This window comes from Capra hircus, chromosome 10, assembly GCF_001704415.2.
Source record: "Capra hircus breed San Clemente chromosome 10, ASM170441v1, whole genome shotgun sequence".
Taxonomy (NCBI): Eukaryota; Metazoa; Chordata; class Mammalia; order Artiodactyla; family Bovidae; genus Capra; species Capra hircus.
In genome coordinates this window covers 35138522-35162701 of record NC_030817.1, presented here as the reverse complement: position 1 = coordinate 35162701, position 24180 = coordinate 35138522, and the positions used below count along the sequence as shown (strand labels likewise).

Here is a 24180-nt window from a genome sequence, read left to right as displayed (position 1 = left end):
ACATGATATTATTCACAATAATTTGGGAAATATGTTAAATAACAGGAATTGATGATTTTCTTTTTGATAAGAAGTGGTAATTTGAGATTTATGCTTTGAGACCTTTGCTTAGATAGAAAAGAGACATTACACAACTTCAAATCTAATTTTATATTAAATAATTATAATATTATTTTTCCTTTTGTTCTAGGACATACAGAATATGAATTTCTTATTAAAAGCTGAAGTGCAAAAATTACAGGCCCTGGCAAATGAACAGGTAGATCTTTATTGCTTTTAAGCATTTACCTTAGAATTATAGTTTGTTTATACTTATTTTCATTGGTATCACAAGCCCTAGTTTTGTCCATGTAGATGATAAGCATAATGGTTACCTGTGTTTGGCTGCGTGATGTGTTGTTAAAAGCCTCTTCTGTTTGACCATGACCCTCACAACTCACCTGAATGTTTCTATATTCATGTTGAAATTAATATTTGGTCCAAAGAAATTGATAACTTTTGAGTTACTGGTGAGTGAAGTGAAAGTCACTCAGTCATGTCCAACTCTTTGAGAGCCCATGGCCTATACAGTCCATGGAATTCTCCAGGCCAGAATACTGGAGTGGGTATCCTTTCCCTTCTCCAGGGGATCTTCCCAACTCAGGGATCGAACTCAGGTCTCCCGCATTGCAGGTGGATTCTTTACCAGCTGAGCCACACAAGGGAAGCCCAAGAATACTGGAGTGGGCATCCTTTCCCTTCTCCAGGGGATCTTCCCAACCCAGGAATTGGACTGGGGTCTCCTGCACTGCAGGCAGATTCTTTACCCACTGATCTGTCAGGGAATTATTGGAGGACTTGATTATAACACTCATGTGCTGATTTGTTTTAGCCTTCTACCATTTAATCAGAAAAGGATGTAGCTTTTTCTAGGATAAAGGTGGATCAGTGAGAATAAAAAATACTAGACAGCAAAAATTATTACAGTAATGTATGTTATTCATTTTACTATTAATATTTACTCTATATGAAATATAACTTTAATAAGTGAAATTAAGTAAAAGAATAGGTTTGAGTGCTTCCTGAGAAATAATAGAATTCTCATCTCATTCCCAACGTAGGCTGCTGCTGCACATGAACTGGAGAAGATGCAGAAAAGGTGATTAAAGTATTGCTGTACTTTAGGCCATTTATGCACTTATGTTGAAGTGTGATTGAAGAGAATGTTACTGCTAATAACTGATAGTTGTGCACATAATTTATATAAGCTTTCTGAATGTATGAAGTATCTTTTTTTTCTCACAGTATTCATGTTAAGGATGATAAAATACGATTGCTTGAAGAGCAGCTACAGTGTGAAATTTCAAACAAAATGGAAGAATTTAAGGTGTGTAATTAAACTTGTCAACTCAGCTTTCTTTGAACAACCTTATATAATTTTTAGTTAAAGTGAGTGTAGAAATAACTACTTTTTATATGTGATCACTCTGAACTATAGTATTTCTATAGTTTACTTGGGGACTTAATCTGTTATTTTGACTTATCTGTTCTTATAATAGACTTTTGATATTTGTTTTGCCCCAGCCTTTTTTTCTGCACTTTTTAGCTGATAGGTTGAGATGTTCTTATTTGCCTCTGTTGCTGACGTAGTGCTAGTTTCTGTTCATGGCCAAATATCCTGAGTATTATCCTAAAGTATTCTGATTGCATGGGTACATCTCTGCATGCAGTAAGATTTGCTTTTTTTTTTAAATTTGTGGGTTTTTTTTTTTTTTTTTTTGCTTACTTAAGTAATCCTGTAAGTACTCTCTTATGAAAGCAGGGTTTCCCAGAATTCATTGGGACAAATTGTTAAACTTAATACATATGAAAGGGTTCTAAGCCTAGTGTTAAAACATTTGAGATAAACCACATGACTGAATTAGGGGGGCTTAGTAGAAACTACTTTTTAGGTATCATCATACATGTACTTTATACCATTACTGTATTCTTATACCCTGGAAATATATTCATTGAAACCAAAAAATGAAGCCGCCATGAGATTTGCATTCTTAGGTCAGTATATGATTCACCTCTTACTTTATAAGTGCTTATAGTAATTATACGGCTTTGATTTTTTAAAAACTTACTGAAATGGTTGCTTTGTTAATTTTTCCTAATAAAGCAGTAAATTGAGATTCTTTCTTTTAGATTCTAAGTGACCAAAACAAAGCATTACAATTAGAAGTTCAGAAGCTACAGACTCTTGTTTCTGAACAGGTATGGCTTTTCATGAATTATAAGTTAGAAATATCCAATGTATAACAAGATATGTTTCTTTTTAAATAGTAATCAACTCATTCATTTTTAGGAATTTTGTTTAAATGTAGATATGTCTTTTAATTGCATTTCTAGTCATTTTGTGCTAGTCAGGTATCTAAATTGAGGAAAATTTACATTTTCTTCCTTAGAAGAAGCTAATGTGAACCTGTTCTTCATAAGCATCACCCCCACACCAAAAAAAAAAAAAGTTTAATAGGATGCATAAAAATAATTTCTTTAAATCAGTTTGATACATTTAGCTCTCAGGATAATAATCCTTGGACTTTGGGAGCTTCAGTTATTTCCTCTCAAACAGTGTGGATTCTTAAAGAGAGAATGTGTTTGAAGCCTGCTTTGTTGTTGTTTAGTTGCGAAGTCGAGACCGATTCTCTTTGTGACCCCCTGGACTGTATGTAGCCTGTCAGGCTCCTTTGTTCATGGGATTTCCCAGGCAAGAATACTGGAGTGGGCTGCCATTTCCTTCTGCAGGGCATCTTCCTGGCTCAGGATCAGATTCGACTCCTGCATTGGCAGGAGGATTCTTGACTGCTGAGCCACCTGGGAAGACCTTGAAAGCAGTACCAGCACTTCAAAGCAGTGATGATCAAATTGTTTAATTTTTCTAAGGCCTCTCATTCCAAGTCTTTTACATTGAGATTTTATTTACATTCTAAGCTTGTTAGAATTAAATGGGGGAGTTTATATATAGTTGAGTAGCCTAGTGCTTTGTGTATAGCAGACATCTTAAGCCTTAATTCCTTTCCTTTAGAATATTTATTTTTCCCATCTAATCTCTACCTGCTTCTGCCATGGTACTTCTTTTTGTATTTATAGCAAGCCATCAAAACTATAGCAGCCTGAATAAGCATGGCTCCATAAACTCGCGCCCCAGGTGATGTCTGTTCTATGGCTGTTCCTAAGAGTTGCATTTATACTCTTCTAAATATAATTCTTCAAATTCTGGTTTTTAAAAGTATTCTAGAAACACGTCATATTATATGACACATTAAAATAGAAGCCTTGCATGTTTCTCTATTACTGTTAAATTTGGACACATTTTATTAGAAGCTGAAATGTAATAATAGCACTTCCTTTAGCAGATGCCTGCTTTCTTTTTATTTTAAAATTCGCATCTATGCAAGTATTGAATTGGTGTAAGTGGCTGTGCCAAATGCTGTGGAAGTATCTTAGAAGTATTTTGTTAACATCCACTTGCTTGTTGAGAATTAATCCATTATTTCTTATTTTCCTTCTCCATTAAATATGATGTTAAGTGCTTTGCATATGCTTTATTACTTTATGCTTTATCCTTTCCAACTAAAGGTAATAGAAGAGAAAATGCTGAATGGATAATGTTTAGTGCAGGGAGGTAACTTCATGCCAATGTAATGCTCAACTGGTATTTCATTTTTACTCTTAAATCTTACTCCTATTTCTTTTTGTTGTGGTATGGCTTTTAACAAATGTAATATTTCATCAGTTTAAGATTTTTTCTTCCTTCTCAGTTTATCCCCTGAAGGGTGGATGTATCTTAGTCTCTGGTTACAGTTTAATTGAAGGCATCTTTAATTTTTAGTGTTATGTAAAGATTCTCCCAGTTGTGAGATATAGCATTGGTGACTTGGATTAGATAAAATATGATAGATATTTTTTGGTTGTCTTAATTCTTATCCAGAAAAGCAGAATTTAATTCTTTTTTTCAGTTGGTTGTCAGAGATTCTGAAACATCTATTTTAATACGTAAAGTTTTAAACTTTCTAAAATTAATTTCATGGGAGGTAAAATAAATACTTAGAAACTCTTCCATCTGCTCTGCTGCTGCTGCTAAGTTGCTTCAGTCGTGTCCAACTCTGTGCGACCCCATAGACGGCAGCCCACCAGCCTCCCCCGTCCCTGGGATTCTCCAGGCAAGAACACTGGAGTGGGTTGCCATTTCCTTCTCTAATGCATGAAAGTGAAAAGTGAAACTGAAGTCGCTCAGTCGTGTCTGACTCTTAGCGACCCCAAGGACTGCATGCAGTCTACCAGACTCCTCCGACCATGGGATTTTCCAGGCAGGAGTACTGGAGTGGGGTGCCATTGCCTTCTCCGCTTCAATCTGCCCTGGAATTCCAGTATTAAAGGTGCTGGTGATTCTTACTTAGGTTTCAACAGAGTACCTGGATCTTTTCTTTTCAGTTTTATTCTGTGTTTAAAATGATACTCTTCATCAGTAGATAAGAGTAAAACCATTAGCCTTAATTTTTTTTCCCTTAAGATAACATGATACCCTAAGAACTGCCATTCTAACATCTTACATAAAATTCCCTATCGTATTTGTGGAGTTAATATTTTTTAAGATCCCAATTTCTTTCTTTTTTGGGGGGTTTGAATTGTATTTTATTAAAATACTTTTTATTGAAGTATAGCTGATTTACACTTGTTTTAGTTTCTGGTGTAAATAAAAGTGATTCAGTTATACATATATATATTCTTCACATTTTTTCATTGTAGTTTATTATACAATATTGAATATAGTTCCCTGTGCTATACAATAGGCTCTTGTTTATCTAATCTTCTTATTGGGTCAGGCTTCCTTCTATAAAGCTTCTGTGTATTTTTAGATATTCTGTTAACATAACACTGAGCGTAAGATGGTTTTTTTTTTTTTTTTTAAGTAAAGATGAGTTTTATGAAGAACAGTCCAAAGAAGAGAATTCCATAGCCACATTTTAAAATTTATCTAAAAGAACTGTTTGATAAGAGGGAAAACTCATTTTTTAAGATTTGCTCTTTGACTAATTTTTAGAATTTTTTCTCTTGTTCTGAAAACTCTTTAATTAAAAAAGTCTAGAAAGCATAGGTAATGCTCAAAATCCTCCAAGCTAGGCTTTAACAGTACATGAACCGAGAACTTCCAGATGTTCACGCTGGATTTAGAAAAGGCAGAGGAACCAGAAATCAAATTGCTGGAATCTGTTGGATCATAGGAAAAAAAGAAGAGAGTTCCATAAGAATATCTAATTTTGCTTCATTGACTATGCCAGAGCCTTTGACTGTGTGGATCACAACAAATTGGAAAATTCTTCAAGAGACAGGAATACCAGACCACCTTACCTGCTCCCTGTGAAACCTGTATTCAGGTCAAGAAGCAACAGTTAGAACCAGATATGGAACAATGGACCGGTTGAAAATTGGGAAAGGAGTACATCAAGGATGTACATTGTCACCCTGCTTATTTAACGTATTTGCAGAGTGTAAACCATGCAAAATGCTGAGTTGGATGAAGCACAAGCTGGAATCAAGATTACTAGAAGAAATACCAATAACCTCAGATTTGCAGATGACACCACCCTTATGGCAGAAAGCGAAGAAGAGCTAAAGAGCTGCTTGAAGAAGGCGAAAGGGAAGATTGAAAAAGCTGGCTTAAAACTCAGCATTCAGAAAAGTAAGATCATGGCATCTGGTTCCATCACTTCATGGCAAATAGATGGGGAAACAATGGAAACAGTGAGAGATTTGATTTTCTTGGGCTCCAAAATCATTGCAGATGGTGACTGCAGCCATGAAATTAAAAGATGCTTTCTCCTTGGAAGAAAAGCAATGACAAACCTAGACAGAGTATTAAAAAGCAGAGACATTACTTTGCTGACAAAGGTTCGTATAGTCAAAGCTACAGTTTTTCCAGTAGTCATGTATGAATGTGAGACCATAAAGCTGGGCGCCGAAGAATCAATGCTTTTGAACTGTGGTGTTGGAGAAGACTCTTGAGAGTCTGTTGGACTGCAAGGAGATCCAACCAGTCAGTCCTAAAGGAAATCAGTCCTGAAGATTCATTGGAAGGACTCATGCTGAAGCTGAAATGCAATATTTTGGCCATCTGATGGGAAGAACTGATTCATTGGAAAAGACCCTGATGCTGGGAAAGATTGAAGGCAGGAGGAGAGTGGGATGGCGGAGGATGAGATGGTTGGATGGCAACAGCGATTGGTGGACATGAGTTTGAGCAAGCTCTGGGAGATGGTGAAGCCTAGTGTGCTACAGTCCATGGGGTCGCCAAGAGTTGGACACGACTGAGCGGCTGAACAATAATAAAGCATATGACTGTGATGTGTTTTTGGTTGTTATTATGACTTCTGTCTTATCTTGGCAGACCAAAGAGCCAGCTGTTTGGTTTTTTCCTCTGGCCATTTTTATTGTCAGTGCTAGTGAAAGAAGAGATAAAAGATTAGCGTAATTTTAATTTCTTTCATTTCCACCCTTCTTTAACCCCTTCCTACCCAGCAGTCAGAATTCCAAGTGACAGTTGAGAGATGAGCAGTTTAGTTATAAAAAAAAAATTCAGTCCCTTTGCCCCACAGAACTGGAGGAAAAGGTTGAGCTTATTGAAGCAGAAACCTACAATGGTACCAAGTTGTTGTTTCTCTAGGTGTAGGAAGCAGAAAGATAACAAATACCAGGTAAGGTAGCCTGCTTATATACTAAAGAAGAAAAGACTTATGGACTGTAGCCTACCAGGCTACTCTGTCCATGGGATTTTCCAGGCAATAGTACTGGAGTGGATTGCCATTTCCTTCTCCAGGGGATCTTCCCGACCCAGGGATCGAACCCGGGTCTCCCACATTGTAGACAGACGCTTTACCATCTGAGCCACCAGGGAAGTCCCCCAATCTTGTGAATAGATCACACAAATAAATCAGTCACTAAGATCTCATTTATTCAGAATAAAACAAAACTTTTTTTGGGTGGGGAATGTCCTGAGCTGTCTTTTTTTTTTTTTTTTTTTTGAGCATCATGGAAAAGACCCTGATGCTGGGAAAGATTGAAGGCAGGGGGAGAATGGGACGACAGAGGATGAGGTGGTTGGAACAAAGGAACAGCATTACTTTTTATTTTTATTCTAATACTTTTGTCAGATTCAGTGGAGCTTGGTGGGCTACAGTCCGTGGTGTCACAAAGACTCAGACATGGACGAGCAACTAACACACACACACACACACACACACACACACACACACAACAAGATTATTAAGATGGTAGAATAGTTTTTTCCCTTTTGCCCTGCAGCCTTGTATTTTACTGAAGAAAATTTCATTACTGTATAAGATGTAGTTTTGAAGATCATCCAAGGAGGAGAAAATTGGGTAGGATTAGATTAATAATATATAAAGTTAAAATACTGGATTGATACTAAATTGGGTCAGTTTAATACAATTGAATATTCATTGAGCAATTGATAAAGAGTACTTAGACTGTAACCTTGTTAAAGTATATCCAGCCCACTAAATTTTTACTGAGCGTATGCTAGGTACTGTGCTATAATGCTAAGGCTATAGAGATGAATAAGACTTGATTCCTGCGTTTGAGAATATGGGTGGAGATAGCTGTATACACAGAAAATTGTGATGAATAAAATTCTTCTTTTTTTTCCAAAAATTCTTAAAATGTGGATAGGTTTAGATGAAGAGAGAATTCTATCTGAAGGAGAATAAGGGTGAAGAGGCACCACAGAGAGGGGACAGTTAAACCTGATTTTGAAAAAAGCCAAGAATTTGCTGAGCAGCTAAGTGGAAATCAGGGCTAAGGGAATACAGTATTAAAAGTCATGGCAGTGTGTGGAAAATTGGCATATTCAGGGCGTATTGTGGAGGTGTAAGAAGAGACGAGCTTGCTAGGGCCTAATCATGAAAGCTGTGTAAGGACCATGAGCTTGATCTATTATGTGGCTGTGCTACTGAAGGATGTTGAAAGAATGAATAAGCATTTTGTCTGGTATGTTAGGTGAATCATAATGATGTCCATGGGGTGTTTAAATTTATGTGGTAGTGAAGTATGCAGAGCTAAAGGTGGAGTACAACTAACTGATTAAGCTACATATAACCAAGACTTAATAGTACCTTTTTAAAATTGAGTTACAGTTGACATTAATTTCAGTTGTACAACATAATAATTTGACATTTATATTACTGTTAAATGATCACAATAAGTCTAGTTAACATCTGTCATCATGCATGGTCGCAAATTTTATATTGTTTTTTGTGTGACATAGGATTCATGAAAAATAAAGATGGACAAAAGTCATCTTGATGAAAGGTTTATAAACTTATTGCATGATTTAGTTTTCAGTTTACAATCATGATTTAATATATTTTTGACATCTCTTTCCTTTCTAGTGGTAAGAAAGTTTTTTTCCCATTGAGAAGTTCTCCTGTACCCCTCACAATATAATCCTTGTGAACTAGAGGCAGGGTATTATGATATTTGAGATGTGTAAAGCTGGAAACTTAACCTAAGGTATTGAAGAAAACATAGTTAATTTTAGAAATATTTAATAAATGGAATCTTAGGACTAGGATTTGGTAATGGAAAAATTAATAGTAGTTGTGAAAAATGGTTGTAATGGTTTTAGTAAAATGGGAAAAAATTACAAAACTAGTAGAATTAGAAGAAAGCAGGTAGGGAACAGAATGGGTAGAAGAGAATGTTGAAGGGAAAAAGACCCTGAACCTGTTTTGTCAAGTTGCTTAGCTGCCTGAAGGCCTAGGACTTCCAAGGGAGTGCTCCACTTCTGGACATATAGTAGATTATAACATTGAGGAATTTGTGTGTATTGGGGGAATACTAGAAGATGGGTCAAAGATGGGGACCAGCTCACATGTCATGTTTTAACGTAACAAGGAGACTATGTGCTTGTGTTTCTTCTGCGCTTGACAGTCAATTTTAAAACATTCTGTATAATGACTTAGGTGGTGGTTATGTGAAATCTGCATGTTAAAAATTCATTGAATTGAACACAGGTTTTGTACACTTGCCTTATACCTTAGGTGAAAAACAAAAATGAAAAAGAGCAAAGCCTCTTTCTTGGCCTACAAGGCCTTAGAGCCTTGGAATTTTAGATTTGAAGAATTAATGTAAAGGAGAGGCAAATTCTCTTCTTATCCTTAAGATTTTCTTTTATGGTAAATGAAAACTTACTCACAGGGGTAAGTTTGGGCATTTCCAGCCCATTTTATACTTCATCTTTGTCTTTTGTGTAGCCTCGTCTCTTGTGTTTTCTGAGTGAAAAAATTCTTTAACTATTAGCAGTCTTTAAATATGGATCATCTTCCTAAATTTTGGATCTATTTAATACTAAACAATTTTCATAGAATTCTATTTCTAAAGTAGTTTTATTTCATGCAAACTTGGTAAAAGTATCTTTTTTTTTTTTTTTTTTTTTTTGGTGATTTTGTTTCAGCCTAGTAAAGATGTTTTGGAACAAATGGAAAGATGGTAAGAGATTAAAATTATTTTTAATATTTCAATGATTCATTTCTACCAAGTCTGAGATAACAGAATGATTAACTATATTAATGTAAATTCTTAAAATTTTCTTTGTACTTCATAAAGGGAAGAGAGTGATGTACTCTTGATTGCTTTGGCATTAAATTAGGTTTATGAGAGTCATGTATGGCCATGATTTACTTGTTTAGGCTAGCATGTAAGCATGCATTATTTGAATACATTTTATTTATTGGCAAAGAGGAAGAACCCTTGGACCAGGATTGAAGATCATCAGAAACCTTTCTAGAATTGAAAGTTTATAAAGAACGATGGGCCTAAGAGTTAATCCATGTCAAATATTTATTTAGAAATCATGTCATTTTCCTTGAAATATAGTTCATACATGTGTTTTAAATTTATTATTTCAGCATTAAGGAGAAAGATGAGAAGTTGAAGACTGTAGAAGAATTACTCGAAACTGGACTTATTCAGGTGGCCACGAAAGAGGAAGAGCTGAAAGTAAACCATATTGTATATTTGTTTTACCTGTGATTATTCAGTGACATGAAGAGTTTTCGCTGCAACGTGTAATATTTTTCCCATAGCTTTTCAGTTACCCACATTTAATGAATTTATATGATGTTCTTTTTTCATTAAACTTAAGATTTTATTATAAATAGAAAAATGTGTGGTTGACTGTAGCATTTACTGCCTTAATGAAGTAGATACTGTTATTATGGTTTCTAGTGCTTTCCCACCTCCACCCATGTCTGAATTATAACCAAACAGTAACTGGTCATAATAGTAACTAGTGGAGTTGATATGTTCATGAAATAGTGTTAGAGACCAGAGAAAGGAGAGAATGAAGTTCCATTTTACGGTTATCATTAGCCTTGCCTGAGTGTGTGCTAGGTTGCTTCAGTCATGTCTGACTCTGTGCGACCCCATGGACTGTAGCCCACCAGGCTCTTCTGTCCTTGGGATTCTCCAGGCAAGAATACTGGAGTGGGTTGCCATGTCCTCCTCCAGGGGATCTTCCTGACCCAGGGATCAAACCCACATCTCTTATGTCTCCTGCATTGGCAGGTGGGTTCTTTACCTCTAGCACCACTTGGGATGCCCCATCGTTAGCCTTAAGTAACTTAATTTGAATAGGATTGCTGGAAGAAATAGGGTAAACAGTGTATTTGATTTTAAGGCGAGAAGTGACTTGACAAGTGGTATACTTTGTGGTTTTCAGGTTGTGGAAACATAAGTAGAAATACTTGAGAGGATAATAAAATTAAAACTCTATTTGGCTGGCTCTGGAAGTTATAGAATTGTAGACATGTAGAGCAACTGAGATTTCTGGGCCTTCAGAAAGGAAAAGAAGCAGCTAGAGAAAAATGAGAAGCTACTGTATTTTGAAGGTAGTTGTTTTTTTCAGAAAATTAAAGTATGTTGTACTTATGTGTCTTTGAAAAAGGCAATAAGAACAGAAAATTCATCTTTGACAAAAGAAGTTCAAGATTTAAAGGCCAAGCAAAATGATCAGGTAATATGTTAAACAGATCTTATAACTATTCTCTTGTAAGCAGTGGGCATGCCTGTTACCAAACACATTAGCGAGTCTTGTTTGTCCCTCCCTTCCCCATGATATTTGTCATCTGCAGTTTTAATCTGTGATTGATTGGCGACTTGATTGTGAGTAATAGGAGCTGCAGTTTAGTAAACGCTGACTTTATGGCAAACACTGGATAGAGTACTCCAGATAGCATGTCCTTGCTCATTACTGTAATGATAGATGGTTTTGAATATACATATGTAAAGTAAAAATTCTAAATAATAGTAAAAGAGGTTATCTATCTTCTCCTTATATGGTTAGGATCATTGAGTTAATAATTTTAATATTTATACACTGATTTTTCTTTTGACCTATACTTACCATAAGTAGCTTTAAAGCGCCTTACTTTCAAAGTGCTTTTCATAATTCTGACATTCAGAAAAATCTGGAAAGAATTAATTCCTAGGTTTATTTTTCCCAGATTTTGGTATAGTAGAAATTTTAATTTAAAAAAATAACATACTTTTCTGTTTATGGCCCATTTATATTTTGAGCATATTACTAAGTAGGATACCCTCCTATTTCTAGGTGTCCTTTGCATCTCTAGTTGAAGAACTTAAGAAAGTGTAAGTAATGACATTATTAAGCTGGTCTTTTTCTTTTGCTCCATTTTCTTCGTGGTCATAAGTCTTACTTTATTGTGCAGTTGAGGTGGCTAGGATTTTTTCATTGTTGGAATAAGGCAACTTAGCTGTGCTTTCCCAGTGCAGTTTGTGATTGTTAAAAATCGGTTTCCATGATGGACTCCCATTTATTAACTTAGAGTATCAAATTGTTAATTTTTTTATGCAGTAAGAACTATTAACAAACAAGTTATATTGAATAGAGGTCAGTTCTTTATATGTGTTGTTTTCTTGAAGTATCTGTAAGGTTTAATGCTATAATTGTATATAAATTCTGCTATAGCTTTCAGAGCTCTCTAGAAGCCTATATTGTTGAGAGGAACTCAGTTCTCCCCAGTATTCTTTGGAATACAAATCTTACATTCCCTGTGCTCTTTTGAAGCATGTCACCAGCTTCTCCTTGTGTGTATAGGCTTCAGCCGTCTAGTAGTTACTGCTTAATTCTTGTTTAGGAAGAATTCTGAAGCGTTTTTTCCTGGCTGCAAGTTCTTCTTTTACTTAAAATGGGGAGAATTGATTTGGTGAACTTGTTCATGGTTTGGTGCTGTTTTTATATCTTAGTGGTGGGTCTTGATGATTTCTGTCCACGTTTAATCCTGTATTTCCTTATTTAAGGATCCATGAAAAAGACGGAAAGATCAAGTCTGTGGAAGAGCTTTTGGAAGCTGAACTGCTCAAAGTTGCTAATAAGGAGAAAACTATTCAGGTATTGAGAGAGATAAAACCTATGTTTTGTTTTTTTGTTTATCAACTTTAGTGAATACCATTTAATTTCATGTGTTTGTCTGTACATTGCATTTTATGTCAATTTCTGTGTTTCCATTGTCCAATCTTGTCTGTTTTGTCATTGTCAAGGATTTGAAACAGGAAATAGAGGCTCTAAAAGAAGAAATAGGAAATATCCAGCTTGAAAAGGCTCAACAGGTAAAAATCCCAGAGCCATAGCATGACAGATTTATTAGTGTATACGTATTTATGAACTATTTGGTTTTTTTCTTGTTACTCAGAAAAAAACTTTTTAGTAGTGTGTTGTAAGTATGTTGAGTTTTGTGCTTATTATTTTTGCCTGATTTGAGGAAATGTTCTTAATATTTGAATCAATATACCTTTTAATTGTCAAAGTTCTTTTTCTGGGAAGTTTTCTGTAGTAATGTTTATTTTAGTTTGCCAACTTAACAAAACAAAACACTTCGGTAAACTTTTTTTTTTAAATGCATGTTCCAAAATATTTTTACTATATGTATTACTCAACCTTTGCCTATAGAATAAAGTACAGATTTCATGGCGGTATTTCAGAGGTAGATGTGGTTACTGGAAATAAATGTGTGGTTTTGGTGAATTTAATCTGATAAGGTTTCATTGAAAGAAATACTGAGATTGCACGGAAGAGATAATTCATGCATTTATCCAACAGATTAATTTAGAAATGTTTATTCAGTTCCTCCTACTTATCAAAGTATTATTTGTTGGAGATAATGTGTTGAATGAAATAAGGTATGAGGAAATGATTAAACTCCTAACAGAGATTGAGAATTCAGAAAGTCCCCTCCTGAGGAGCTGATACCTAAGCCAATATCTGAAGGGACTGTGAGAAGACAGTGGGGAATAAAAGATCCTGTTGTATTGTGTATGATAAGAAGAGGAGATTAAAGGAGAGTATAAGGAATACTCCAGTATTATTATCTGGAGAATCCCCATGGACAGGGGCCTGGCGGGCTACAGTGCATGGGGTCGCAAAGAGATGGACATGACTGAGACTAAGCACACACTTACATAAAGTACTGTTGAGGAGTTGGCCTTGACGACTGGGAGAGAAGTGCTCTGACATTGTGGGAGGTATGTGGACAGTTACTATTCTAATTTTCACAGTTTTAGAAGTGTCACTTGCCTTAGACTTATCATTCATAACTGTATTCCTTGTCTCTTCTCCCCCTACACACCCTTGTAAAATTTCTCACTCTTATTGTCATTGGGGTCAGGAGAGGGTGAAATCAAGTCATCTCATTTTGACATGAATAATTCAACTAGGATCTTTGTGATTTGAAATGTACACATTTTAAGGTTTATCATAAGTGTAGTAAAGTAAACTGAAAGAAAATGAGTTACTTTTTTTCTGCTGCTTTGCATTTCAGTTATCTATCACTTCTCAAGTTCAGGAACTTCAGAACTTGTAAGTATCGTCTTCCTCACTTCCCTTTAATATTTCTTTCCCACAAGTTAAATATAAAATTATAATGAAAATCCTAACTCCTTTTTATTTGATTTCAAGTAATATTTTAAAGAACATCAAATTATATCTTGAAGGCCTCAAGGTCTTAAATTTTTCATTAGACTTTAACCTACAGGTTTACTGATGGGAATGGGGATACAGTGGAAGTCTTATTTTTCTGGTTTATAATCTAAACTTGACCTTAAACTGATATGTTGCTCTTTGCTCATTTTAATAGCCACTGTGAAACTGGTTATATATTTCATACCCAGACTCTAGTCATAATAAGCTAAATTTGCTGGTATTGACTTAAACAGTGTGTTAATGGGTGGGAATAGAGCTGCTTCTCAGCTTGATGTCTCCAAAATCTTATATGCCTTTATACATATGATATTTACTTTTTTAGCTTATTTAATCAATTTGGGTTATGAGTACAATCTGAAATATACTTTTCCAATCTCCAATACTTTTACTGTGTTTTGTCTTTGGTCATGTAACATTTTCATTGATAGTTCTTATTAACTTACTGCTAGATTAAAAGGAAAGGAGGAACAGATGAGTCACATGAAGACTGTTTTAGAAGAGAAGGAGAGAGACCTACACAATAGAGGGAGACGGCTACAGGTGAGAAGTTAAAAAGATAAAAGGTAACATCCTTTTTCATATTTCAATATCAATTTTATTCAGGCTTATTCTTTTTCAGGACCTTCAAGAAGAAAACGAATCTTTAAAAACTCATGTTCAGGAATTTGCACAGCATAAGTTTCAAGAGGTATAATATAAACAGATTGCCAGCATATTTTATAAAAAATGAGGAATCTCTATTTTACTGTACTAGAAAATAAAGAACTTAATATATTCTCCTGAGATTTTTTTTTTGCCGTAAAAATTACTGTGGTATCATAGTTTTATTGTTGTTGATAAAATAAAATTAACTTTTATTCCTGTCAAATCTATCACTGCCTCATTTGTGAACCTGAGTCTAAAGGCATTTCCTCTCCTTACTTTTTCAGACAAACTCTCATTCTCCTTTTTAAGTGTTTGTTGTTTACGTGGTGTATTAATCTGTAATCCTTTAACAAATGGATATTAAAAATTAAAGAAAATTCATTCTTTGTTTTATGAATGGCTCAATCTTAAATCTACCACAGATAGTTGTTGTGTTTTTATTTTATTGGTGACTGATTCTATAATATGTTGTAGAACCTGATCTTTTTGACGTTAGAATTAAAAATGTGAAATCTGTTTCTTAGGCGTGTTCTGCATCACAATTTGAAGAACTTCAGATTGTGTAAGTATACTTTTAGCTAGCATTTTAAAGAGGAAATTTTCAATATTTTCTTGAATGTCCTTGAATATTATGATGAGTTTCTTCTAAGTCTTTAACTTTCTTGTTAAGTAGGAATTATAATCCAAGGGTAAATAAATCTCTATTTGGTATAATAAAGCAGAGACCTTTCAAGTGCTTTCAGATTCCTGGAGACTATCCTTTCCAAACTCTTCAAATGCATTTTCTATTAATATAGACTGGTTTTAAGTTCTCTGTCTCACCCTCTTTTTGAATGAAGTATGTAATTATTATAAAGAGAGGTTAAATTTATTTCAAATTAAAATCATTTTTATTACGTGAGAGATCAACATCTCTGAATTAACCAGAAGATAATCTTAGCCATAATTTTGATAGTGAACCTGGAATCTTTCTATAAAAGTAACTTGCACTTTGGGGAAAGTGGTATCTTTTGTCACATCAGTCATATTGTGCCAAATAGTAAAAATATTCAGTCTAATGAGCCGAGTAGTAAAAATATTTAATCTAATAAGCATGGGCTTCCCAGGTGGCGCTAGTGGTAAAGAAACCCACCTGCCAAGGCAGGAGACAAGAAGAGATGTGGGTTCGATCTCTGGGTCAGGGAGATCCCCTGGAGGAGGAAACAGGAACCCGCCCCAGTATTCTTGCCTGGAGAATCCTATGGACAGAGGAGCCTGGCAGGCTACAGTCCATAGGGGCACAAAGAGTTGGAGACGACTGAAGTGATTTAGCAGCAGCAGCATACATGCAGTGAGCGAAGGAAGTGTTAATCTGTTCATCCTAGAAAATTTTTATCTTATGAAGTCTGTTCTCTTAAATTGGTCTAAGTGGTAAAAAGTATATCTGGACTTAATCTTTTTGGCCTTCTATTAATTACTTTCAAGAGATTTTTGCTTAGATATGATCTTTTCAGTCTTTATTGTTGTTTAAGAAGTGGCTCTTTGAAGCTGTTATCTTTAAAGAAGTAAAATATTGAAGATATTTATTAAGTCATTATCTTCTTGAAGAAAAAGGGGATGTCTCTTTGTGGCACTAATATTGCTCATTTGTACAACTGTTTATCTTGTGGGCTTGTGTAACTGTCAAGGTGCTTTTGTGTCATTTGCAAATAGAAAGCTGAGAGACATGTTTCAGGCGTGTTGTTAGTGGTATGGTCTTGGTGGTTTAGTCACTAAGTCGTGTCCAACTCTTGAGACCCCAAGGACTGTAGCCTGCCAGGCTCCTCTGTCCACGGGGATTCTCCAGGCAAGAATACTGGAGTGGGTTGCCATTTCCTTCTCCAGGGGATCTTCCCAACCCAGGAATCAAACCCAGATCTTCTGCATTGCAGGGAGATTCTTTACTGACTGAGCTACAAGGGAAGCCCTCTTAGTGGTATATAGATCATTAAACTATGATTTTAGATTTATTTCTACCTCACATTAAAAAATTAATGCAGTATTTGGGGGAGCACTTTTAGGTTTACAGAGAAAATTGAGAGAGCAATACAGAGAATTTCTGTATACCCTCCCCTCTCATGTCTCTTCTTATTTACATCTTATATTAGTGTGGTAATTTGTTACAATTCATGGGTGAAGTCAGTATATTGTTATTAACTGTCCATAGTATCCATTAGGGTTCAGTTTGTGTGGTACATTCTGTAGGTTTTTGACTAATGTATGATGTGTCTATCATTATAGAATCATAAAAGGAAAAGTTCATTGTCCTAAAATTCTTCCATGCTCCTCCAATTCACCTAACTAAATAAAACATCTTTGTAAAAATTCTAGGTTGAAAGAAAAGGAAAATGAAATGAAGAGATTAGAAACTATGCTAAAAGAGAGGGAGAGTGATCTTTCTAGCCAAACAAAGCTGTTACAGGTACATGTATTTACTTAGAATTATCATATGAGTTACTGTCTTTGCATGTTTGAAAACAATTTTAACTACTAAAGAAGAAGATAGAATACAAAATGATATTCCTTCCCACCCAGACCCTGGGTCTCATTCCTCAGATAACTACTGTCACTTGTTTATGTATCTTTTGAGTAAGTGCCCATGCATACAGTGTGTGTGTGTGTTTAAATACAGTGTATTTTTAATCATACACACTTTTGTATTTTGCTCCTCTGCTCACTCAGTTAGTAATCTTTCTGAGATATTCCCACATAAGCACATTTTCATCTTAATGTTTAATGATGTTGTTACATTTTTTGTATGATTGTATTATTATTTATTCCACCAGTCTTAGTTTATGAACACCTAGATTATTTAGAGTTGTGTTTCCTGTTAAAACAATTCTGTGGTGAGTATCCTTAACACACACACCTTCTGTACTTACAGTGCCATGCTAAGTTGTTTCAGTTGTGTCTGACTCTTTGCTACTCTAGGGACTGTAGCCCACCAGGCTCCTGGGTCTTTGGGATTTCTTAGGCAAGAATACTAGAGTGAATTGCCATTCCCTTCTCCAGGTGGCCTTCCTGACCCAGGGATTGAACCCACATCTCTTATGTCTCCTGCATTGGCAGGCTGGGTCTTATACAGTACTTGATCTGTATTTAAAATATCCGCAAGTGAACTTTTGGATGAAAGTTTTATGCAGAGGGTTTTTTCCCTTCTTGAAAGTGATAGTTAAAATAGAAAGTAGTATCACGTCATCTTCACGTAGTTAGTATTGAAAGTCCTTATAGAACTTTGTTTTGAAGTGATAGAAGATTTTAGATGTCTGCAGTGTCTCATGCATGTATGTGAGAGTTGGACCAGAAAGAAGGCTGAGCGCCGAAGAAGTGATGCTTTTGAACTGTGGTGCTGGAGAAGACTCTTGAGAGTCCCTTCAAACCAGTTAATCCTAAAGGAAATCAGTCCTGAATATTCATTTGAAGGACTGATGCTGAACCTCCAATACTTTGGCCACCTAATGTGAAGAGCCAACACATTGGAAAAGACCCTGATGCTGGGAAAGATTGAAGGCAGGAGGAGAAGGGGATGACAGAGGATGAGATGGTTGAATGGCATCACTAATTCAATGGACATGAGTTTGAACAAACTCCGGGAGATTGTGAAGGACAGGGAAGCCTGGTGTGCTGCAGTCCATGGGTCGCAAAGAGTCTGACACGACTGAGCGACTGAACAGCAACAACATTGTCTCACATACTTGTTTTCACATTTTCTGCTCCAAGGGTTGGTTCTGACACATTCCCTTTTGTTCCCAAGTAGATTCATTTAAAATTTTGTCAGATGATGCTAAATTGCCCTTTTAAGTGTTTTTACTAATTTACACTCTGTGATAGACTGAATTATAACTAAATAACTAAATTACACTCAATTAAACAACTGAACTACAGCAACTAAATTACATTCTGCAACAGAGAGCCATTCCTTTTCATCCTCGTCAATACTGAAGAAGATAAAAGATTTGATATTCTGCTTGAAAGATGGTTAGATTATTTTAATTTACATTTGCTAGTGAGAAAAGTAGAGCTCCCCAGGTGGGCTCATTGGTAAAGAATCCTCCTGCCAGTGCAGGAGATGTAGGTTCAATCCCTGGAGAAGGAAATGCCTACCCACTCAAATATTCTTGCCTTGGAAATTGGGAAATCCCATGGACAGAGGAGCCTGGTAGGCTACAGTCCATAGGGTTGCAAAAGAGTTGGACATGGATGCTACCAGTGACTTAGTGACTAAACAAGAGTGAGAGAAGTTAAGCACTCTTCATTTGTATATGAGTATTTGTAAATGAGTTTCCTAATTTCCTCCTCTTGGTTGACTTTTTAAAAAACTAATTTAGTAAGATCCTTTTTACATAATAAGAGAAATTAGCCTTCTGTCATATGTGGGGCAATTTAAGTTTTTCTTTTGACTTCCTTCGTCCCCTCCCCCCACCACCTTAGAAGTTTAAAACTTTCATGTACTCAGATATAAGTAATTTTCTGAGTTTGAAGTCTTGAATTTATCTTCCCTTCTGTGATCATAAGAATGTTTTCACATGTTTTTTTCTAATACTGTTTATAATTTATTCATTTTTGCTTAGATGTTTTATTCACATGTAATTTAAGTTATGAGATTAGCATTTCAACCTTAAAAAACAAAAGACAAGCTACATTTTTAAGTAATCTGTTATTGCTTTACTGCATTGGTTCCCTCTGCCCTTGCCCTAGTATTTGGAGGCATTTCTGGCTGTCACAGCTGGTCGAGCGGTGCTGCTGCACCTAGCGGCTGGCGGCTGTGGATGCTGCTAAGCACCCTACAGTCTGTAGGACAGTCCAGTTCCGTTCTGTCGCTCAGTCGTGTCCAACTTTGCGACCCCATGAACCGCAGCACGCCAGGCCTCCCTGTCCATCACCAACTCCTGGAGTTCACTCAGACGTCCGTCGAGTCAGTGATGCCATCCAGCCATCTCATCCTCTGTCGTCCCCTTCTCCTCCTGCCCCCAATCCCTCCCAGCATCAGTCTTTTCCAGTGAGTCAACTCTTCTCATGAGGTGGCCAAAGTACTGTAGTTTCAGCTTTAGCATCATTCCTTCCAAAGAAATCCCAGGGCTGATCTTCAGAATGGAGATCCCCCACACAAAGATATATCCAGTATAAAATTTCAGTAGAATTTGCCCTACTGATTTGAGGTATCACCCTGTAGTAAATTCCTACAGGTGTTTGGGTTTGTTTCTGGATTTCTTGCATTGAGACATACTCAATCCCTAGATAGTACAGAATAATTTAATTATTCCAATTTTATGCATGTGTGTGTGCTAAATTGCCTCAGTAGCATCTGACTCTGTGACTTTATGGACTGTAGCCTGCCAGGCCCCTCTGTCCATGGGATTCTCCAGGCAAGAATTCTGGAGTGGCTTGCCATGTCCTTGGGCCTAAGGGATCTTCCCCACCCAGGGATCAAGCCTGCTTCTCATCTGTCTCCTGCATTGGCAAGCAGGTTCTTTACCACTCTTGCCACCTGGGGAAAGTGTTTTAATATAGGGCTTATTATACTGTTGGAAAATCTTTATTGTTTTAGATTTTGCCTGGCTTGTGTGATATGTTTTAAAGTTTATATTGAAAATAAAATTTCTGTATTCCTGTTTAATTTTTGTTTAAATAGGAAGTACAAGATGAAAACAAATTGTTTAAGTCCCAAATTGAAGAGCTTAAGCAACAAAACTACCAACAGGTAGGTTCTGTTAGATGCCTTGCCTTTTATTTATGTGGTAAAAATTTTATGACTCATGACTTTTGCTTTTTCATTGTTTTATTTATTTATAACTGTTTATCAAATTTCCTAAAATATAAAGCAATTTGCTATGTCATAGCCAAGATATGGTAATCTATAGTTTATAAAGTATCCACAATATATATATATATAGTCCAGCTCTGTTTCGTATCTGTGTCTATGTTTTCAGATTCTTTAGAATCCTTTCCTTAGGAAGTCAGATAAAATCCTTTAGAGGTCAGTTTAAAACTGTGTATGCCTTACTTCTTCCCCTTTTCTCAGAACATCTACAATGGGAGAGAAACTAAGAAATATGTAATATTATAAGTAATAATTTACCACTATTCAAAATACTTTTTCAAAGTATAATTCTGCTTGGTAAAAATATGATGTGTATTTTCTTAAATTAATGTTACCAAAATAGTCTTTAAATTAATTTATCTTATGTATGTTTTGAAGGACAAAAGAATTAGCATCCTTGTCAACAAGAAGTTTATAGTAGTTTAGTTTGGGAGATTGTCATCAAGAATAAATACTGTATATGAAGGACTATGTACATAATATATAAATATTATGTAAAATTTTTTATATGCAAGTTACCTAACCTTTCCTTCATTAATGGTTTTATTGTTTTTACTTTTGGAAACTTAACATGGTCAAATATGAATTGTGCATTAGGAAAATTTAAGATATTAACTAGTGCTTTGCACCTGATAGGAAACTAATATATGTTTAAGTGAAAAGTTTTAAGAATATAGTGACAATGAAGATTTGATTTAACATTCAGTACGTTTTATAAATGTGTACATGTTTTTATTAAAATTACTTTTTGTTGGCATATAATTATTCTATAGTTTTACCTTTGGTGTTGTCTTAATTTATGTTTGAGAAGAGTTTTAATTATTTGCAGTCTTCTGGAAAGCTTTGTTTTAAAGTAACATTGAACTCTTTTAATAGGCATCTTCTTTTCCCCCTCATGAAGAACTGTTAAAAGTGTAAGTAATAATTTTTATTCACAATTTGAAAAGTGGTAAATTTTTGTTACTACAGAGTTCTCAGATAAGCAATTTAATGTAATTGCAAATACTCCCCTATAGTTTTATTTGGATTTCTTGGATAGTAGATCAACGACCTTAGCTGTGTCTTTGGCTAAGCTGATGTACCTTTTATGGTATTAAATATTTGGATATCTTTGAACGTTTTGTTGAGTGTGATACTGGTTTTTCAGGCAATTTTCAGAAAATATCTTATCACATATAGGTATACTTTGAAGCCTTTGCTAATTCACCTTAAATTATCTCACTTATTCTATGGTATCATTATAGAATTGAACCATGCAAATTTTGGTTTAGCTTCTGCATTAAAAAAACAAATCTTGTAATCTTTATGGTTGCTCTCTTTTAAGGAGTTTTTTTGTTTTTTTTTAAGCTGAAACATTTTTATTGTGGGTCTGTATTTTTCTCTAAAAGATTTTATTTAAGGTCATTTCAGATAAGTTGGTATGCTTCAACATGTTAAATGTCAGCCACATTAAGTATATTCAGTGATATATCTACACGTTCTTCCATCTTGACTTGTGTACAAAGTTGGTGGTTTACAAAGTTACTAGTTTAGAATTATTTACTGTTAAATTGGGTCTTGAGTTTGTCTATGTAGAGCAAGTGTCGGCAAGCAAACTTCTTTTTAATAAATGGCCTAATAGTGAATATTTTAGGCTTTGTGGGCCACATAGTTTCATACTCTTTTTTTCCTTTATTCCCCACAATTCTTTAAAAACATAAAATCAGGTCTTGGCTTGAGGTCCATACAAAACTAGACTGTGGGTCTTGCCCAGAACTCTAGTTTGCGAACCCCTTATATAGAGCCTTATTCTTAGGGAAGAGGTATTTGTAATTAAATTTTCTACCCTAGCTACTTCTCAGCTATAACAGAATCAAAGTGTAAATCTTTGCCATTTCTTTCTGCATTTCTGGGAAGTAACTAAGTCATTTGACAGAACCAAAATAACATGAATCTTAAGACTGTTATGAAAGTGAAAAGAGAACACCTACCTTAACGTTAATGTCATACTTTTATTGTGAGCCACTGAAAGTCGTAATTGACTTCATTACCTTCTGAAAAAAAAAATTTAAGGGAGTGCACCTACATCACTTTTTACTCTTGTGAAAATAGCTACTTCACTGCCCTAGTTAAAAATAGAAGTCTACAACTATAGCAGTTCATGTATTCATGAACTGTTTCTTAGGGGATGATTTCTTTTTAGCATAAATGTCAACATATCATACTGTAAAGTTTTATTTATTTCTGAAAATAAGAATTCATTCTGAAAATGGATTTTCTGTGGTAGCTGTAGTTAAGCTTAAAGAGTTTGCCTGGGTTACTGCATTTTTCAAAGCATCACCTACTTGCTGTTTTTAGTTTGTAGTAACTAATACTATGTTCACTGTTTACCTAAAATACTGTTATATAAATCCATTTTCTGGTTTAGAATTTCAGAAAAAGAGAAGGAAATAACTGATCTCGAGAATGAGTTAGATTCTTTGAAGGATGCTGTTGAACACCAGAGGAAGAAAAATAATGTAAGCAAGTCTTTATCAGAATAAAGCTTATTATTATTATTTCACTGAAATCCATGGATTAGAATTCTTTTAATCTACTTTTACTTTAAATTTCTTCATCTTTGTAGGAAAGTATTGTTTTGTGTGTAGGTTTTTTGAGAACATTATTGGGGAAATCACTTTATTAGAGAGTAGATTTTTTTTTTAAATGAATAAGTGAAAAGTCCATTTTGTACACATCTGAATATTTAAATATTCAAGTTAGAATTATTATAGCTTCAGCTTCAAAAAAACCCTATAGTTTACTTTCTGTTGAACTTTTACTGGAAAATTATTCTTTCAGCTCATTATCTTAAAGGCTTTTCTTTTTTTGACTGGGCTAGCCTTTTTGTAAACTATAAAAATAATGCCAGAATTCAAACTTACTATTTTCAATATTTATGTGTCTTTTGAAGTCTCTGGCACTTCCTTTTTTAAACTGAGAGGTGTTTTCAAATTTTGGTGATTTAAGCATGTTTGAGGCCTCACAACCTGAATACATTTAGGTTAGAATGGATGGGATAGTGCCCTGAGAAATATTGACGAATAGTAAATTTAGATAAGTTTCTTTAAGTCTCTCTGATCAGAAGACAACACCTTTAAGCAGAATACAAGCATTTTTGCTAGATGAAGAATTTTTGCACACACGTTTCATTGTTAAGACTTAAGCAAAGTTAGAAATGTTATTGAAATCTAAGCCAGTATTTTCTAATGAAATTTGATTTTTCAAAGTTTGCATTAATTTGTTAATTTAACAAGTTGACATGTTTCTGCTCCCCTGAGTTTGTCAAAATTAGGTACGTGAATTGCCCTTTGTGTGTTTGTAACGTTACTAATAGCATTGCTTGGCCAAAAAACCTGAGATGAATTTGCCAGTATTACTGTTGACACCTTAGCTTTGTTTTATGGTTGGAATTGTAAGATAAGGAAGGCATAGTAATGCCAGTTTAATGCAGCAGCAGCAGCAGTGCTGGAGGCTTTGCAGCATGTGAAGAGAGCCAGGACCCTGGAGGCCAGCAGATTGTGACGTCAGTCCGTTCTATTTCTGCCTCATTTGCCTTGTACACGTGGTCATGTTTATTAACTTACCTGAGCTGTGGTTTTGCCATCTATAAAACGGGAATACGTACCTCTTCGGG

The 24180-nt window shown here is 35.2% G+C and overlaps 1 protein-coding gene across 5 annotated transcripts in view; it reads left to right on the top strand.

The window, feature by feature from the left end:
* Positions 1-24180, top strand: part of KTN1 (kinectin 1) — a 105800-nt gene that overhangs the window by 55179 nt on the left and 26441 nt on the right. For all 5 annotated transcript variants that reach the window (XM_018054109.1, XM_018054105.1, XM_018054108.1 and 2 more), the window contains exons 15-32: positions 191-259; positions 1101-1138; positions 1285-1366; positions 2170-2238; positions 9497-9531; positions 9951-10041; positions 10988-11056; positions 11654-11691; positions 12364-12454; positions 12604-12672; positions 13881-13918; positions 14491-14581; positions 14661-14729; positions 15211-15248; positions 17036-17126; positions 20337-20405; positions 21402-21439; positions 22933-23023. In XM_018054109.1, coding sequence (XP_017909598.1) covers positions 191-259; positions 1101-1138; positions 1285-1366; positions 2170-2238; positions 9497-9531; positions 9951-10041; positions 10988-11056; positions 11654-11691; positions 12364-12454; positions 12604-12672; positions 13881-13918; positions 14491-14581; positions 14661-14729; positions 15211-15248; positions 17036-17126; positions 20337-20405; positions 21402-21439; positions 22933-23023 — 1176 coding nt within the window. The remainder of the gene's footprint in view (positions 1-190; positions 260-1100; positions 1139-1284; positions 1367-2169; positions 2239-9496; positions 9532-9950; positions 10042-10987; positions 11057-11653; positions 11692-12363; positions 12455-12603; positions 12673-13880; positions 13919-14490; positions 14582-14660; positions 14730-15210; positions 15249-17035; positions 17127-20336; positions 20406-21401; positions 21440-22932; positions 23024-24180) is intronic.